This window comes from Argopecten irradians, chromosome 3 (assembly GCF_041381155.1).
Source record: "Argopecten irradians isolate NY chromosome 3, Ai_NY, whole genome shotgun sequence".
Lineage (NCBI taxonomy): Eukaryota > Metazoa > Mollusca > Bivalvia > Pectinida > Pectinidae > Argopecten > Argopecten irradians.
The window spans coordinates 32,774,484-32,794,340 of NC_091136.1; the positions used below are offsets into that span (position 1 = coordinate 32,774,484).

General features: G+C 35.6%; 1 protein-coding gene across 10 annotated transcripts in view; it reads right to left on the reverse strand.

The window, feature by feature from the left end:
• Window positions 1–3,797: 3,797 nt before the first annotated feature.
• The window catches only part of LOC138318283 (ryanodine receptor-like), a 109,230-nt gene continuing 93,170 nt past the window's right edge, over window positions 3,798–19,857 (reverse strand). For 4 of the 10 annotated variants that reach the window (XM_069260500.1, XM_069260491.1, XM_069260495.1 and 1 more), the window contains 14 exons: window positions 15,839–16,082; window positions 15,409–15,527; window positions 14,868–14,978; window positions 14,378–14,616; window positions 13,918–13,999; window positions 12,610–12,636; window positions 9,942–10,090; window positions 9,490–9,625; window positions 8,816–8,860; window positions 8,503–8,621; window positions 8,144–8,319; window positions 7,410–7,568; window positions 6,362–6,634; window positions 3,800–4,381 (listed from right to left, as the gene is read on the reverse strand). In XM_069260500.1, the coding sequence (XP_069116601.1) occupies window positions 4,253–4,381; window positions 6,362–6,634; window positions 7,410–7,568; window positions 8,144–8,319; window positions 8,503–8,621; window positions 8,816–8,860; window positions 9,490–9,625; window positions 9,942–10,090; window positions 12,610–12,636; window positions 13,918–13,999; window positions 14,378–14,616; window positions 14,868–14,978; window positions 15,409–15,527; window positions 15,839–16,082 (2,008 nt within the window). In that variant the 3' untranslated portion in view covers window positions 3,800–4,252. Of the gene's footprint in view, window positions 4,382–6,361; window positions 6,635–7,409; window positions 7,569–8,143; window positions 8,320–8,502; window positions 8,622–8,815; window positions 8,861–9,489; window positions 9,626–9,941; window positions 10,091–12,609; window positions 12,637–13,917; window positions 14,000–14,377; window positions 14,617–14,867; window positions 14,979–15,408; window positions 15,528–15,838; window positions 16,083–19,857 lie in introns of all 10 variants that reach the window. The other 6 variants (XM_069260490.1, XM_069260492.1, XM_069260496.1 and 3 more) reach the window with 5 other exon arrangements.

Consider the following 19,857-nt stretch of genomic DNA (forward strand, 5'->3'; position numbering starts at 1 on the left):
CAATAATATGGTGGTCTCCTTTGCTGATTTGAAGCATAATAAAGCCATCCGCTACCTTTACCTACGAATGTCTGGAACCATATATATATATGCACGCAAATTCTCACATCTTCAGGTGTGGGTATCCGATGTTTCATGACGACCCTTCATTTGATAAAGTATAGAATGGTTAGATAATTTCAGAGAAACCAGACAGATGATACGTGGAACAAACGCATTGGACACGTTTCCCTTAACAGTGAAGCATGTGTTGCCTTGGTTGTCCTAGATTATTGGTTATTCCCATTCATCAGCATCCTAAGTTCCTAACTCATCAGCTTTAACATATTTTTACTGATATATTTAGAATGGGACAACCACCGCCCATGGAAATATATCTTTCTCGGTCACGTCCAAAAACATTTGACATTCAAAAGATTACCATTTCAACAAATGTTAACACCAAACAATATCTTAAAAGGACTTCCTTAACATTCCACCACTCTTCTCACTTTATAAGCAAAAGAAAAATAGTTTTAACGCACGAAATGGTTTCTACACTCTTCATGGCATTTGTATTATCAGTCATTTGACTACATTCATTAAGTACATCCCTGTGGAAAGTGTCGTTACAAAACTGCAGCTTAATGCAACACTGCACCAAGTGACAACATATGTAGGACAATCCCTACGCCAAACTTGTTTATTGCAACATTGAAGAAAGTTTTTTTCCCAGTACCTATGGTTGACACAGCGGCAGTAGTGATATAGCACTGAACCATGGAAAATACCTAACCAGCCACTTCAGTAGATTGAAGATCTTCCCAACACTTTGAGGAATTTGTTAACTTGTCATTGACAATGTGATTGATTCCATTCGTCTTGCTATATGGTTCCTGCTTCTACACTCCAAGATGTTAACGTCAGAGAAGAATTGGGGACACATGAGTCATTAAATTTCTGCTCAAATGAACTATAAAACATAACAAACATTACAGCTTGTTCATACCACCCGTCCAGCAAACTACACCGAATGTAGCTACTGTTGAAGTGGAAAAGATATCACCTCCTGACTATTGTAGCGAAAAAGATATCACCTTCTGACTGACTTGTAGCGGAAAAGATATCACCTTCTGACTATTGTAGCGGAAAAGATATCACCTTCTGACTGACTTGTAGCGGAAAAGATATTACCTTCTGACTGACTTGTAGCGGAAAAGATATCACCTTCTGACTGACTTGTAGCGGAAAAGATATTACCTTCTGACTGACTTGTAGCGGAAAAGATATCACCTTCTGACTGACTTGTAGCGGAAAAAATATCACCTTCTGACTGACTTGTAGCGGAAAAGATATCACCTTCTGACTGTCAGTAGCTACACCGAATGGTGCCTAGCATATCGATAGTTTACATCATCCATTACACTATGATTAGTCAATATCAGACAGTGCCAATGTATTTTTATATTATCTGTGAATTTACTTCCTTGCAGCCACTGGTCTAATTCTATTTGATGTGGATTTGATATTAGGTCTCCGTAATCGGTATTTTACTTTTGCGATGAGTGTGTGTGTGTTTTTAGAACAGTATACATAGGACACACACATACTTAGTATGTGTTACATGGTGATGTTACACACGAACGAATGAAAACAGAACTCCACATTGTCTGATGTGTTTAGTGATTTATGTGTGAATATCCTTACGCACCACGAAAATGTACATATATCTAGCATGTGAAATGGCATGCTCTTGACATACGGTATAGTACTCGTGGATTACGTCCTATAAATTCGGTACACACTTTGTTGAAGATATGTCCTGTTTTACTCTCCGGAATCCTGGCAACAGTAGGATGATGCAGGTTTCTGGTTTACAGATGTCTGGTGCTTTGCGGTCACTATAGAAATGTCCAAAGATATTAACCCACAATAAAAAAAATCAACAATCATCAAACAACCCATTTCACTAATAATCTTGTTTCGGGTACCCTCACGTCCATCTAACATCTTGAAATGTACCATTAAAACAAAGAAAATTTCATTTAATTCTAACATTAACGTTTCATGATCGAAGTCCTCTGGCCAACAGAGGATGCACTATTTTTCTCTATTAGATGAATTTGTCGTGAAACTAACAAACTTTATCTTCTCGATTAGACATAATTATTACAAATTTACAATGCCTTTTTCTGTTGGCCTTTATATATATATTTAACAAAACAACTCTCATATTGTAGTAGTTCTCAACTACGAAAGTCATTTAATGTTTTTGCATTTCATTCACTCGTGAAAAAGTGGTCCGCTAGGTGCTCCGGAAGAATGAGCGTTGTTTTTGTCATCAATGAAACCTGCCATACACATCGACTAACAAGTTGCAACCTCGGATGAGAATGAATTTAGAGAAGTTCTGGTTCTATTTAAAAAGGAACAAAATACTAGTTTGTTCTACTCAAACAACCGATCCATTAAAAAATTTCTCGTTTCATCCATATCGATGGTGTCAATGATAATTGCGAGTTATCAAAATAGGTAGACAGTAATACATTTGAACAGTTAGAAACATTCAGAAATTATTTGAAGACTTTTTAAGTGGGACTAGAGATTTGTAGCTTTCCAGTAGATCGTGCAGCAACAGATATCAAGTAACAATACGGAATACGTGGTAAGTTCAAGGACTTTTTCACTAAAATTGCAACTTGACCTTTGGTAAGCCTATATCTGATTTATGAGTGTCATTGATGAAACATTGAACGTTTCCGTTACCAGAGAACTTGGTTATTCGTTTTGTACGTATCCAGTTTAGTTATATTAAACATTGCCATCTACGATTCTCTCCTGGTAATAGATATTTGGCTGGCAAATATCACCATTAGAGTGGCGGAAACTACTCCTGTGTGGTACCAGGTCGAGTATTTTCCCCTTCTACTTGTATTATTCGTGCTAGATTTTTCATTTAAAGGCTGTCTCAACACTGTGTTGTGTTCTTAGGAAGACTTCTATTGATATGTACAGTATTGGATACATATCCTTAATAATATTTGGATCATATATCAGACATAGGACGGGAGACGTCCACATGCACCTTCATCTACAGTGCCGAACCATTTTCTTTTGCTGTAAAAAGATTTAGAAGGGATAAATGTGCATATTTCAATTACAGTCAGCCTTGATGCTTTTCTAAGGTTGCAAATCTGAATCCAGTCATCTTCCTTTTGATTTATGATTTATACATTCACTTCTGTTTATATTTTTAATAGCATGTACAAATATTAATTTAGATTCTGACGTATTTTAATTCACTCCATTGTCTTATACCATAAGTAGTTACAGATAAAGTTAATGGCTTTATTTTTGCAACATTGATCATAGAATGATATCAGCTGCTGCTCACCGTGTTATAATTAGTATTATGTATCTCATATTTTTAGAAAACCATTTATACTTAGACCTTAGTATATAATTCTATGGATTTTCCACGTAAAGCGATATACCCCACTGTAATTAGTTACTTTACCATATGGCAAGTAAATTAGCACTTGTATTAAACACTAGTTACAACTTAAATCAGCTGATCATGTCAGCAATTGTAGAAATCTTCTCATTGACAAATAAGTACTCGTGAAAAAAAATCTGGTGAATCAGAAATGATAAAGTTGAAGACATCAACATAAACAATATCATGCAGCTTGATATGCATGAATGGTGTAAAACACATTGATATATATACAACAACCTCTACTGTAGATATATAACAACATGTAGGGATGGATATATAGGGTACATATAACCCATGGTTCATACCTACAACACGATCACCAATCTGAAGATTAACAAAAAATCTCACCCAAAATAGCAACATGCAACAAAGACAGTTTATAGCTCTGTGCAGCAATGATCAAGAGGATTTTCTTAAATATTGGTACAATATTTTATCAATTAAGGATTTTTTTTGTCAAATTGATATAATAGAAAATTTAATTATTTCATTTAATATCAAATTTTTGGTATTTAATATTGCAACCTGTACCAACTGAACAATCAAACATGCTTTCTCAAAATGACAAATTATCTCCCCTTATTTTCCAACATTTGATTCATAAATAGAATTACCGCACAGAACTATGGGAAACATGGACAGAAGAAGAAATAAATTGGCAAGGACCATCCACTTCAATAGTTCAATAGTTCACAGCATTGACATAGGGCAGTCATTTTGTGATATCATGTTTTAACATTAATTTTTATAAACAGGGTTATCATTTAAAAGATTTCATATGTTGTTTTTATCAGTTAAGTAATTTTGTTGAGGCACAAAATGTCTGCCACATGTCATCAAGTGACCAGTACAAGACAAGAAAACTGGCAATACCCCGGATATGATTTCCTCACGATCGGTGTCCTGAAAAAGCAGTGACGTGGCACATCTTAGTATGATAGCAATAACCTAACAAATCCTACAACCTGCCTGTTCATAATCACACATCAGCAACATGAAGATGGAGGAGAGGTATGATGTTATAGGTAAGGAAGCGGGGTTTGTCACCATAGCTACACAGCTACATGTAACCACTGAAAGCATTACTATCCAGTCTCTGCATGTTATAGAGTTATCTGCCCTTCCAGGCAGGTATCAATTGTGATGTCATAAGCGTGTAAGTTGAAATTATGTTGTTCAAGTCCTCTGAGAAATAGGATGATGTTATGCTTGCAGACATGACATAACAATCAATATCTACCCACAAGGGCAGTTAACTCTTTAATATGCAAATACAGAAGAGTTGAGGGTCACACTGTTTCAAGGTTGAGGGTATATTAGCTACACAAGAGGCATGGTAGAAGCTCATTATACTGACAATTTTCCATAGGACTTTTAGACCATAGACAATACTAAAACTTAAATTTGATATCATACATAAACATTTACTGATTTTGTTACAATAGATTTTGTTACAATATTAAAGACAAATGGAGTAAGTTACTAATTTGAATTCATAGCCCGCTTCTTATAAAATGTTTTATGTACTTTGTTTATGCGGTTATAAATACTACGGTAGATTTTATTACCAAAAATAATAAGAAATTATTAAACAATTCTTGGTGAAAAGTCTTTTCCCTTTTAAGACTTTCTCGCTTGTCAAAGGAATGAGGAGATTGAAGGTTGTATTGGTGTATCTGATCAGTATGGTAACATCATCAGGAGAAATTATGTGATCTATTGTCAGGTAGTGAGGAGGGGAAGAGTTTTTAATGATATAATGACATTTTTGTATGATACATGAGGATGTATTAGCCGATACCACAGTTAGATGTATGATGTGCAGTTAGAGTATAATTATTATACACAAACATAATACAGATAAGACTGGCCCATCTGTGTTTGTTTATTACTACATAGTAACAGTGCTAAGTATTAAAAGTGACGTAGAATCCTATACACATGCGACGACCCTTCTCCCTACTGAATGTGATACCCTATTGCCTAGATAAAACCACTACCAGAGAGACAGACAGCTCAGAATTAATCCTACTTTTAATACTAAACATATATAATACAGTTTGTTAATATGCTAATGAAGACTTATTAGGTGAAAACCTGAGGGAAAATATCAAAATAACAAGATATTCATAATGTTTAAAGCTTTAACACTGATACATGTAAGAACCTGGGAAGAACAACTCTAACTATGTAAAATATCCACCACATGTATCAAGCACCAATGAATACATTCTAGTGCTTCTGTATGTGGTGGTAACAAGGGCACCTGTTCTTCCCGGACACATTCCTGTTAATTTCATTGGTCTATCAAGGAAGAACAAGTTCTAATCCAGGCAATTTCATTGGTCAAAACTATGAGAAAATAACCAATCAACAGCCATTTTCAAGGGAGCTCAAAGCAATGTGCTCAATCAAAGAGTATATTTTGGAATATTGGTTAGGATAAGAAAGAGAAATCCATGTATCTGGTTAATTCATTTTTTTTCCTATATCAAATATAATTTATTTAAGGAATAAATTCTATATGTAATGAAATAACCAGCTACATCATAAAGCAGTTTTGAGGAAGAGAGAATAATATTGGACAATAGCTAGATGTTTAACTCATAAGTCATATAGTCAATATGGTATATATAAGCCACATTCTGTGAAGCATACAGCATACACAAAATTCAAATAATCAACAAAGAAATTCATCACACAGAGCTCAAATTCAAACACAAAGTTTATTAACATAATAAATAATGATTTACTAATATTTTCTTGATTTAAAACTGAGCAGCTGCGCTTGTGAAGAAATTCAATGAAGTGGTTGATATACACCAGAGTTGAGCCGAGAACAATTTTTGTTATGTAGGAATAAATCCCCCACACAAGACTTACCTCAATTAACTTCTGCTTGGCATGCTGTAGTAACTCTTGTTCCCGTCCACTGAAGAAACTTAGGCCAATGGGAAGGAGTCGTTTGAGACATGCCACATTGAGACTGTTGTGAAGTTCCATCCTCTTTTTCTCACGTTTACGCCCATGGCGTTTGCTGGTAGTCACGTTCTCTGGGTTGTTTGCTGACACAGCTTTATTCTGGCTTGGCATGATCAAGGCCATGTTGTCTATTTCATTGGCCATCACAAAGTTCTGTTCCTCTCGTTTAAACAGCTGTTGTAAAATACAAATTCTATAATGGTATCCACAAACATGTTTCCTAATTTAAAGATGCTCCACCGCTGACAGCGCATAAATGATATTCATTATATGAACAATAATTGGTGTTTAATCGTGTATATCTAATTTTTTCAGGATGCAATTAATTATTTTTCATATTTTTAACTTGAAGAAAAAATTAGAAGCTCAAACTTTTCCATGGTGGTAATGGTGTAAAGTAAGTAATTTTTATAACTGAAGAAAAATACAAAATCGCCTGCTCTTGTTTTTGATAGTGAAAAAAGACCATTTGTCGGCAGTGGAGCATCATTAAAAACTGTATCTATTTTGTTAATTATAGCCTAAACGAAAATAAAATACAAATCAGTCTTGAATCAAAGTTATGAAAATAGTCTGAAGATATCAAAGTACTGAAAGCACTTATGCAGTATTCTATGATAGTCTGAAGATATCAAAGTACTGAAAGCACTTATGCAGTATTCTATGTGTGTTAGTTGGAATTAAACATATTTCACCACAGTAAAAAAAGGTGTATTATCCACTACTTCATCTCATTTGAAAAGGTAATATTGTTCTATCATGATTGTTTTTTTTTATATCATTTAATTGGCTATACTTCTAGACACTCATAAATTGCATACCTCCGGATAAGGGAGTTTTAGTTTTATAGTTTAAAATTATTTCAGTTATTTTTTTAACCAAAGCAATACCATTAAACAGTTGAAGGTTGTCAAAGTGAAGTTGATTTTCTCCAAAGTGGAATACTTACAATTGATCTTGACCAGAGACCAAACATGACTGCGACACATGTGAAGAGCTCTTCAGCTTCTACGGACGGATTCTTCAACCACTGTGATCTGTGTAGGTCTACATACTTTATCAACAGTGGATAGAATGCATAGATGTCTCTTACCAGGATTCCAAAGGCCTGAAGACAACAAGGTCAATGTTATCATCATTGTCATATGCAAAGCTATATTGCAGCTTAGATTACGCGTTTGAAACCAATGTCATTATTAATAGTTGGTTATTATTTACCTGACTGTGTAAATAGTTAGTAAGATATTTCTTTGATAATTCAAGGTTCATAATTTGAAGTCTTGCCTTTATTTTTGTTTATTATAACTATCCATAGTATAAATATTGATTTCAATCACATCTTTATAAAAAAAAAAAACATTCCAAGGAATCTATACATGATTACTGTATTCGACCCAATAAGCGCCCATGTCACTATAAACGCCCCTCCCCCTATTTCAGGCCTCAATTTCAATTGCCCATGTATAAATAAGGACCAAAATTACATAAAACGGTATAGATTTGCAATAATTTCGACTTAGCACCTTTTCATTTTTATCAATTTTTTAAGTGCCCTGGGCACTTATTGGGTCGAATACGGTGCATAAAATGCTGTTAGAAAAGAAGTTCTTCAATCACACGGAGATTAGCTTAATATGCAGTATAAGATCTGGTATTTAACTCAATGTAACTAATGTATCATACCTCCTGTGTTTCCTGTTCAAGGTCAGCTACATCTGTTGTGCTATGTTTACTTGCCAACAAACGTTTCTCCAGCTGCTCTACACCAGAGTTACCTTCCCTTAGCTTCATAGCGATGGGCAGGAAGTGCTCTTTGATCATGTCTGGGGTAGAGTTGACAATAATAGGCTGTGTTCGGGCTGGAAATAAAAGTTTACCTCATGAACTAAAATTCCAGATTTAGATTTTTGTAACAAGTTACAAATTTGAACAAAGTGTTTGATTTTAGTTCTTCAATTGTAACCATACAAAAGAATCTTTGTTTGTAATTTTGATACCTTATGTATGACAAAATAAAAATTATGTGTCAACATCATACTTACTGGCAATCCTGTTCATCCAGGGAGCGTCTGCACTGCCAACATTGTTTCTGATCAGTTTGAGTACGTTACCAAGGACATTGTTCATCAACTCTCCTGTTACCGTGGTAACTTGTGTCACTCTGAAATATAACAATGATACATGCATGTTCTTCCTAATAAATAATAACACTGTAAAATATTTCATCAGAAAGTTCATTCCTTAAATTTTGTCATGAATCTGACAAAACTTTTTAGAGAAACCTTCAATTTTTGAATCACATCAATGACTACATCTGTGTTCTGCTTTTAATAATATTGGGTAGGTAATACTTACGAATCTATGGACTTTTGTCTTTCAACCAGCCAGAATGGTAAGTAGCTGAAAAAAGAATTCAAACCATGATGAGAACAGAAGATATCAGTAATTGTAGATAACATGACTTTGAATTTCCTAAATTGTAACAACAAGAGATCCCAGAGGGATCTTGGCGCTACCAAAAATGATCTATGTCTGACAAATGAAAAAGAGTTCTTTTTTCTGCTTTTCATACTTAAACTTCTATTCTCTGCTTTTCAAACTTAAAGCTATCAAAATCCAAGATGTTAGTCGGCCATCTTGTTGATCGATCTGTCTCAAAATGCAATAGATAAAACAAGGGCCCTAGAAGAACCTACAGATAAAATTTGAGAGAAAAATCCTTCCAGTGCTCTCTGAGAAATAGCAATAACAAACTTCAATTATCAAAATCCAAGATGGCGTCCTGTTGGCCATCTTATTCATCGATTGGTCCGAAAATGCAATATGCACAACTAAGACCCTAGGGAAACCTGCATGTGAAATTTTAGACAGATTCCTTCAGTACTTTCTGAGAAATAGTGGTTACAGGAAGTGTTAACGGACAGCCAACGGACCATGGATGAAAGGCAATTGGAATAGCCCACCATCTGATGATGATGGTCTAAAAACTATAAAAATCACACAAGTTAATTCTTAACTATAAAACTAACCTGCAGAGCATGGGTAATGTGACCTCGATGACGTGAGGGGCCTCCTGATATTTACCGCCCGATTGAGCCAGCTCCTCAATCTCCAGGATGATCTTGTCTAGTGTTGGTAAGTTCTCATTGAGCTGGTCCATCACCTCTGTGAAATAGAGTATAATTTGCAGTAGTACTACAGCCATACTATATATACTGATGTGGGCTGGTAGCTAGACAAGAAAGACAATCACAATACATGGCAAGATTATTTCCATGACATTTTTTACAACTAGTATGTGTGCATGACATATTTCTACCTATACCTTTTGGAATCATCTGATAGATAATTGCCTCCTGTTTTCATCACATAATCATTGGGTCCAGTTTTCCCCTGCTGAATATTCATATATAATAAACTTGATAATTTAAGCACTTTTGAAATGTTGTATTACTGGTAAAAAAATATTCTGGAAGTATACCTTGAGCCTCCAATGAGTGTTCTGATATCTTGCCCTCCAGTCCGTACAGTATAGAAATCTTGTTGTACTTATTCAGGTCAGGTTCGAGGAATGCTACAGGGAAACAGGCAGCAAATGATCCAAGGCATTCTCCCAGAGCTGGTCTATGTCTGTTGGAAACACATATGTCATTTTATACTCAGATACAGCTCATCTATGTACAGATAACAAAATCAGACTTTTCATATAGTAATAAAAACATATCCTCGTTTCCTTTTGGTTCTCTTTCATAAGGTAAAGAAATACATAGCAAACAATGTTAATATTTTTTCACATATATTGAGTGGTTTTTAACTTACCCAGGAGAGACCAAATACACATTGATAAAAAATAACAATTTCTTTGAATAAATTTTCTGCATATAAGGTAATAAAGAAATATTCCAACCTTACAGAATGAAGTTTTTATGTCAAATCTGACATTCACAATTACAGACCTAGATGTATGAAGATTGATAAGTTAAGCTGCAAAATACTGGCTTTGTATGTCTGTTAGCTTAGTGTTTGGTCATTAGCAAATAATGGAGAAATAAAAGGTGAATTGGTGTAGTGACTGAATGAAGCGGAGTTCAATTGTTGGAGTATAAATGTGATATAAATAGTTAGTTGAAATTAAATGAGTAACAGTTTTTGTAAAATAGGGGACGCATTCCTATACTGGAACAATAATTATGATTCCTGTTTAGAATTTCAAAAACAACTTGCAATGGCTATGGCAAAATTAGTTAAATTTATTCTGTTACCAATTCTAAAAATTTGAAAATCATTGCAACCGATTTTAGAGAAACTGTACAGCAGAATGAAATGATTCAAAAATTGTATCTCTAACTACGAAGCTAGAAATTTTCTTTTCTTGGGAAGATGATAGTAAATAACTAGATTCTGTTTGATAGAATGATAGTACTAAGGACAAAACTATATGTCCAGATCCTTGATATAACAAAGAGTGCACAGAGGTGTCAGCTAAAGCTTCATGGGGAGAGCCAGTAGGCTGTGACATACAGTGTCATGCATGTGAAATGTTGATATACCATGAGTGTCCTAGTATAAAAGTGTGAGATTTGTTTTAGACTTAAAATAGTAGCTTGAAGATTGAGTCACCCAATTAACTGCAGAACAAATGTGTGACAAATAAGTGCAGATAAATCATGCAATAACTGTATTAATATCACCACATTCTTAATAACACTTCAAACTTATATTTGAGCGATTAGTATTGAGACATGAAATTTACAAAGAACAAAGTTATGATAAGCTAACCAGTGTTATTTTAGAACAAATATTATTTTAACATGTATTCAATTTTAAACACCTGTGCAGATATCATTCACCAGATGTATAGGTACCAGGCATCAAGAACCTGTGCAGGCATAGGTACAAGATATCAAGAAACTGTACAGGCATACATGTAGGTACAAGATATCGTGAAACTGCACAGGTGTAGTTACCAGATAGCAATCACCTGTGCAGATGCATGTATCCAATAAGAAAATCCTACACATATATCACATGTACAGTTCATAGCTATCTATAGATACAATACCATGTCTATCTGTATGCCTGAACATCATGTATCTATAGCCAGTGGTATTTACATCACAAAAACAAAACAACAGAGGCAATTAAGTTAGTATTCAACAGAACTGGGAATTGTCCACACCTCGTACATGCAAAGTAAGACACCAACTAATAGGCCTGCAGCCAGCTTTGATTTTTTTCTCTCTTAATCACAAGGTTAAAATTACCAAACATTTAGAATTCTGCAACAGCAACTCTTAATTTTCAATATTTGTGTTAATTGCATTGAAATATTAGTTTTATTAAGCTTTGAGGGGACGTTACACACAAAATCAGCACACACTGACTTATAAAGGGTTTTTTACACAACAGAAGCACACTTATTAGTAGGGTGAACATTTTAATGGATCAGACATTTTAATTGGTTTATAAAATCATTTCTAAAAGAGATATACAACTGACTTACCAATACTTTCTTTCTCAGTCTTTGAATTAAGGTCTAACTACATTGTAGATATAAATCTAACTCAGCCATTGCAAGTTGGTAATTTTCGTTTAGTTAAAAATTTTCTGTGTTAAGAGTGGTTAAAATGATAACAGGAACAGCTGAAAATTTCTACTGAAGTGATCTCAACACTACACTAGAAAGCAGAAAACAGTAAAGTAACTTGCCACTGTTATTTTGTTTTTGGAATTAATGGTATGTTATCTTTCAAAGTTAGGTAACAAGTATATATATGTCAATTAATATATTAATTAACCCATCAACAAATAATTGGTAAATAACAAAGAAGTAAAAAAGAATTGTTTCTATGTGGGAAGCAAACAACATTCCATCAAATAGTCATATCTAACTTTGTCTAGATAGCGGTGAGGCCAACGGGAATTCAGACAAGAACTTTAGAATTGCAAAGCATTATGGGTAAGGAGTTTCTGAAAGATCTTCTGAATAAATGGATGATGAAATAAAAAAGTAAAAAGTAACACAGCCTGGCTTGGTATGCTAACGGATTATGTACAAAATATAGACAGGAATCAGCTTTAAAGAAAATTCACAACATGCGGAATAAAACATGAAATGAACGTCACACGCTGAAGTACAATGGCTATACCTGGACAACTCCGATAAGACTGATTCCCTACAGCACAGGACGTTGAAAGGGGGAAATAAAGAAAAAAAAACACAACTGTACAGTCATAATCTTTATAAATGATAATAAAACAAAACATTCATAGATGTGAAAATACAACTACAAACCGAGACAGCAAGCCAATTTTCTATACACTAAGTTAGCTGAAACTATAATTTGAAACAAAAAGAAAATTGTTTCAAAAATGTATTATTTCAAAGAATATTAATACAAATTTTTTTGACCAATGTATTTCATACTTTAGATTTTGTATATAGAAGGAGATTTCTGTTTGTTTGAACATCTGGTGCAACTTCCTTCGATAACAGATCTTGACTCTGGCAAATATTAAAATTTGCATTCTAAGACAAAAGATAGTTACTGAGTAAAATATGTTAAATAAAATTAGCAACATAGTGCCATAGTATAAATATATGATATGATGCTGAAAAATATCTATGGTAAAGAAAGGTTAAAATCCTCACGGTCCTAGAATGGCATCTAAATAATTCAAATTAATCTTGGTTTCTGAATTAAAAGGAACATAGTCCAAGGCTTGACTGTTGATTTAAAAAAAAAAATTTCAGAATCTGTCATATTCATTCAGGGTTAAACATAGGAAAAAGAAATATGGAATAAAATTTCTATGAATTTGATGTGAAATGGAGACAACACTATTGCCACTTGGACAAGCTGGGTGCCTACATAGTCACTACCATACTGTATAAAATGAAAACTGAGGAAGCATATGATAATACACAGTGATATATGCTGGACATTCATAACGACGACATTCGACCACTGCCAGTATATAGGGCAATCATGTACCTAGCTTCCTGGGCTTTATTGAGAAGCCAGCTTGGAAAGGCAATTCAAAATGTTCAAATTAATACATCATTAAATAGAAGAGTATATAAGGAAAATTCTCTGGTTAATGACTAAAATTTGAAAACCTTTTCACACTGTAACAAAACAATTATTAAAAATATATTCAATATCATATTATTTAAACTATTTGAATAAACTATTTCCTAGCTATTCAATTTCTGATTAAATTTGACTGACAATGTTTTCTAGAAATATCCAATAAACCATGTCTTAAGAGTGAAAAAAGGTAAAAATTGAATAAAAATCAAAAAGAAATTTACTTGAAAAATCAATTTTTACCATGAAATATGAAAAAAATGAAAGGAATGATTCAAAAATTTTTTTCACAAATGCTTATATTTTATTTATTCCCTAGCATCAGATGAGCAATATATAGATGATGAAGGGAGTCTGTAGGCTTACCTTTGTACGATCTCCGAACTACTAGTACCAAGAGAGTACAGCGAGTTAAGGATTCTGTAGCAGCACAACTGGATATCTCCCACTGCAAACAGGATTTCATATTTATCATTAACCTAAACAAAACAATATAAAGCAGGAAGTCTTTTGCTGCAGGAATTTTTTGCAGAAAGAAATTCTTTGCAGCAGGAATTTTTCGCAGAATATTACTAATGTTTTTTGTGTAACATTCTTACACAGACAGGGTCATTTAAAGATTTGCACCCAAGAGAAAAATAGTCAGTATCCGGCAACTGCCTTACGTAAGTTTCCAAACACAACATATAGCAGGGTAAAGACTTAGTGTTATAGTATTAGCTATTGTTTTACGATAAATAGTCTGTAGGAGTTAGAAATTTGAGCTGAACATGTTACATAATTCCCATCATGCATTCTATGTACACTATGATCCTTTTACACATACCGATGACGTCTGCTCCAAAGTGGCTGCGCCCTAGGTGGTCAAACAGTGATGACAGCACCGGTAGAACGACCATGTGGACAAAGTCAAGACTGGTGGCGCCCTTCAGAATGGTGCCCTTGATATGACTGAATCGGCCTCGTTTGAGATTGTCAACGACCTGGGCAAGGTCATCTGCTGTGTTGTTGAAGAATGGCAGAAGAGACGATCGCACCATTTCTGGGCTGTTCTTCATGACAGACCTAGGACGGGAATTGAGTAGCATAATTATCATAAATGTTATTCCTGTTCAGGCTAAAGCAGATTATGATGTAATGTTTACAGCAGCAATAGCAATGTATTCATGTATCATATTCAAATATATCTACTCCCGTAATCCAAACAATGATTTTAATTAAGTAACATTGCGAAGGGCTTATTTGCCAACCCCCTTCAGCCAATTAGCTTGTTGACAGTACTGACAAAACCTAACGATACATAAGATATAACCTACCTGGCATCCACAGCTTGGATTAGCACCTGTAGACATCGAACTGAGATGTTTACATCATGTCCGAAGGCCTGGATCCTTGTCCTCAGTGTCTGGGCCAACTTACAGAACAGGCTACAAACAAGGTCATACAACATGTATATAGCTGAAACCACCGCATCATCCCAATAATGCTTTAAATGATAGAACAAACCATCAAAATAAATAATTGTGTAGACCATATTTTAAATATTTTGTATATTTCTAGAGTCTTCTGTCATTGAAGGTTGATTTGGTAATGAAGGTGTGTAAATTGTTGCATGATTCATACACGAGAATATCAGTTTTCATTGAATTTTTTTCACACCCAAGTTATAACATAACAGGGGTACATAACTCTGTTCCTAAAGGTAGATAACTCTCTCCTAAGCATATGGGTAGATAACTCTCATTAGGGTAGATAACTCTGAATAACAATAGGCCTTGATCAATGGTGGAATCCATAATCTGGTACAATATATTTATATTTTTCAAAATTTTTCCATAATTTCTACTGAAGACCTACCTGGCAGTCATTTCCTTCTCCTTGACTGAGGCTGAAGCACTGCTGGTAGGCGAGTTGGGTTTGCCTACAAAATACTCACGATGAGCTGCAAAATACTTCTCTACAAAAGGCAGTACCACCTGTTAAAATCAAATGTACATTGTTAAAATTTTTTATAAAGCTATAAAGATATGAGACTTAATTATCACCAGTAACTAAAAGATAGACTGTAGAGATCACCATATGGATGTAACCTGTTATTTTTGGTCTACCTTTGTCTCACTCTCAAATAGCAACTATCATTTCAAGAAAACAATTTCAATTTTATGATGAATACTTCATTACCTTTGAATCAGCAGTATAAATGATTACTAACTTTACATATAAATTTCTACATGATTAAACAAAATTAAACATGGTAAACCAGAGAGACATCCTTGTTTTATGTTACCTTTCCAAAGAACTTGACATCCTCTGTAGCGATGCTGTAACTCTCACGGCGAGAGAAGCGACTGCTAGGTCTATTCTGAGTCATGTGGATTGCTGCATCATCAAAGTATTGAAGAAGTTTCTCCAACAGGCTGTAGGCAAAGCGCTTTTCTGTCGCTGAAACACCGACACCGCTGTCTGCCTCAGAGTCCTTGCTAGGCCTGGAAGATGATTTTTTCTGGCTTGGCATCGATGTTGCTGTGTCACTGTGGTGAGCCATGGACAGGAGAAAAGGTGTGACATTTACAGGGAATCACAGGGGTGACATAGACACAAGCATCGGGTGTACGTACAGACGGAGAGAATTTAACATTTACAATGGGATGGACGGAAACATTACAACATATATACAGAGGAAAAGAAGGATTTTAAGACAAATACAAAGAGAAGACAAATACAACAAGTATTGGGAAAGAAAGGAAAAAAAAGAGAAAAGAGAAAATAATTAAGTGTGGTATAAGCAGAATTTGCAGAAAAAGAAATTGAATAAATTTACCCTCCAATTTGAAATATTCAGTCAACTTAGTCAACTAATTGAACCAATGGCACCGTATCATAATTCAATACTGACTAGCCATTCATGTAAGTTTATAATATATAGACACATTGCAACAATATTGTATACTTTATTAACATTCTGTTTGTTATCTTAATCTAGTGGTCACATTAAAGTCATTTCACAATCAGTGGAGAAAATAATAACTCATAATCCAACCTAGAAACAACCAAATCCATTGTTCATTTTATCTATCTGCTATTTCAGATTATTAAAAACAAATGTAAGATAGTTTTTTCTCAAATTGAAGGGTAATTCTAGTGAGCAAAATTATTAAAAAAATTATTCAATAATTTTTATTGTAACATTCATCATAGCATACTCTTCAGAGTAAATTACATGTACATATATATAATGTACTTAAAATTACTGTTTTCTGAATATGTAAATTATGCATGATGATAATCATGAATCAAAATCATTTTTCAAACATTCATCAAATTTGATTTTGCTTCCATGGCAACAACAAGCCAAGCTTAATGGTTATGATATATCAAAGGGAATGGTCATAGCACTTAATGTATCTGGGTTTGGTTAACTCGTGCACCTCTCACACATTAGACATGCAACTACTGGTAAGGGAGCTACACATATATCAATTACTTAGTAGGTAAGCACTGAGTATTCAAATCTGCATTACAAATCCTGACAAAAGATTATTTCTACCAGCAGTATCTCAGTTTGGTATGATTACTCTTACATCCTATCAACAGACAGGGTCATTTAAGGACGGGTCATGATCAGGTTTAGGTGGTGGAAGAAAGTCAGACTGCCTGGAGAAAAAACACCAACCAGTGGTCAGTACAGGCAACTGCCCCACATGGGATTTTAACTACTTATATTAGAGGTGGAGGACTTGTGGTAATATGCTGGAAGATCTTAACTCATCCACCATGACCCCAAATATCTCAGTTTTGAAGGTAACTTTGAAAATCAAGATTTTTTTCTGCTAGATCATGATGTTTTTATATAAAAAACTAGAACTGTCTCTGAGACATAAATGCTCCCCTGCAGAATGTTATGGGATGGAAATGTGGGTAGAACTATATGCACCTCTCAACATTTTTCATATTCTGAATATAAAACCATTACCAGGGTTTCCGTTGGAAAGATGCCAGAATTGGTATGTTTGAGAAATCCTACTTTCTATGTCAGATGGAATTATACATGTACCAGATATTACTCTTCAGGTTAAAAACCATGAACATGATCATAGAGTTATAGAGTTTGGAATTAAAAGTTACAAGCCAAATAAAAATAAGGTTTAAAACAAAATTCAATGACAAAGCAGAAAATGTTAAAAGCTGATATACTGGCTTGTATATATGGGCAAGCACACACAAAATGTAAAAGTGAGAAAATGGCCGACTCACACACAGCAACAAATGCAATGATGTTAAAATGTTATACAGTTAGTATAATTAGAAATATTCTCAGGAAAGGGTACAAGTGCAATCTAAAATCTAAAAATTAAAATTAAAAACTGTCAAATTTTCCTTTTTTAATTCATCCATATTACAGAGGGATATATTAAAAAAACAAGAGGCCCAGAGGGCCTGTATCGCTCACCTGGTTTGTAATGTCAAGTCATGTTCTGAATACAGGTTCATTGTTTCTTTTCTGAAGGAATTTGAATATTTACCTCTTATTTCCCTATTGGGCCCCGCCCCTCCTGCCCCCGGGGGGTCAGAGCCAAAATTTATACAAGTTCTGTTCCCCTTCCCCCAAGGATATTTGTGGCCAAATTTGGTTACAATCCATGCAGAACTCTAGGACAAGTAGCGATTTATAGGATTTACCTCTATTTCCCCTATTGGGCCCCACCCTCCTGCCCCTGGGGGGTCAGAGCCAAAATTTATACAAGTTCTTTCCCCTTCCCCCAAGGATGTTTGTGGCCAAATTTGGTTACAATCCATGCAGAACTCTAGGACAAGTAGCGATTTATAGGATTTACCTCTATTTCCCCTATTGGGCCCCGCCCCTCCTGCCCCCGGGGGGGTCAGAGCTAAAATTTGTACAAGTTCTTTCCCCCTTCCCCCAAGGATGTTTGTGGCCAAATTTGGTTACAGTCCATGCAGAACTCTAGGACAAGTAGCGATTTATAGGATTTACCTCTATTTCCCCTATTGGGCCCCGCCCCTCCTGCCCCCAGGGGGTCAGAGCCAAAATTTATACAAGTTCATTCCCCCTTCCCCCAAGGATGTTTGTGGCCAAATTTGGTTACATTCCATGCAGAACTCTAGGACAAGTAGCGATTTATAGGATTTACCCCTGTTTCCCCTATTGGGCCCCGCCCCTCCTGCCCCCGGGGGGTCAGAGCCAAAATTTATACAAGTTCATTCCCCCTTCCCCCAAGGATGTTTGTGGCCAAATTTGGTTACAATCCATGCAGAACTCTAGGACAAGTAGCGTTTTATAGGATATACCTCTATTTCCCCTATTGGGCCCCGCCCCTCCTGCCCCCAGGGGGTCAGAGCCAAAAGTTATACAAGTTCTGTTCCCCTTCCCCCAAGGATGTTTGTGGCCAAATTTGGTTACAATCCATGCAGAACTCTAGGACAAGTAGCGTTTTATAGGATTTACCTTTATTTTCCCTATTGGGCCCCACCCCTCCTGCCCCTGGGGGGTCAGAGCCAAAATTTATAAAAGTTCTGTTCCCCTTCCCCCAAGGATGTTTGTGGCCAAATTTGGTTACAATCCATGCAGAACTCTAGGACAAGTAGCGATTTATAGGATTTACCTCTATTTCCCCTATTGGGCCCCACCCTCCTGCCCCCGGGGGGTCAGAGCCAAAATTTATACAAGTTCTTTCCCCCTTCCCCCAAGGATGTTTGTGGCCAAATTTGGTTACAATCCATGCAGAACTCTAGGACAAGTAGCGATTTATAGGATTTACCTGTATTTCCCCTATTGGGCCCCGCCCTTTCTGCCCCTAGGGGGTCAGAGCCAAAATTTATACAAGTTCTGTTCCCCTTCCCCCAAGGATGTTTGTGGCCAAATTTGGTTACAATCCATGCAAAACTCTAGGACAAGTAGCGTTTTATAGGATTTACCTCTATTTCTGCTATTGGGCCCCGCCCCTCCTGCCCCCGGGGGGTCAGAGCCAAAATTTATACAAGTTCTGTTCCCCTTCCCCCAAGGATGTTTGTGGCCAAATTTGGTTACAATCCATGCAGAACTCTAGGACAAGTAGCGTTTTATAGGATTTACCTTTATTTTCCCTATTGGGCCCCGCCCCTCCTGCCCCTGGGGGGTCAGAGCCAAAATTTATACAAGTTCTGTTCCCCTTCCCCCAAGGATGTTTGTGGCCAAATTTGGTTACAATCCATGCAGAACTCTATGACTAGTAGCGATTTAAAGGAAATGTTGACGGACGGACGGACGGACGGACGGACGACGGACGACGGACGACGGACGACGGACGC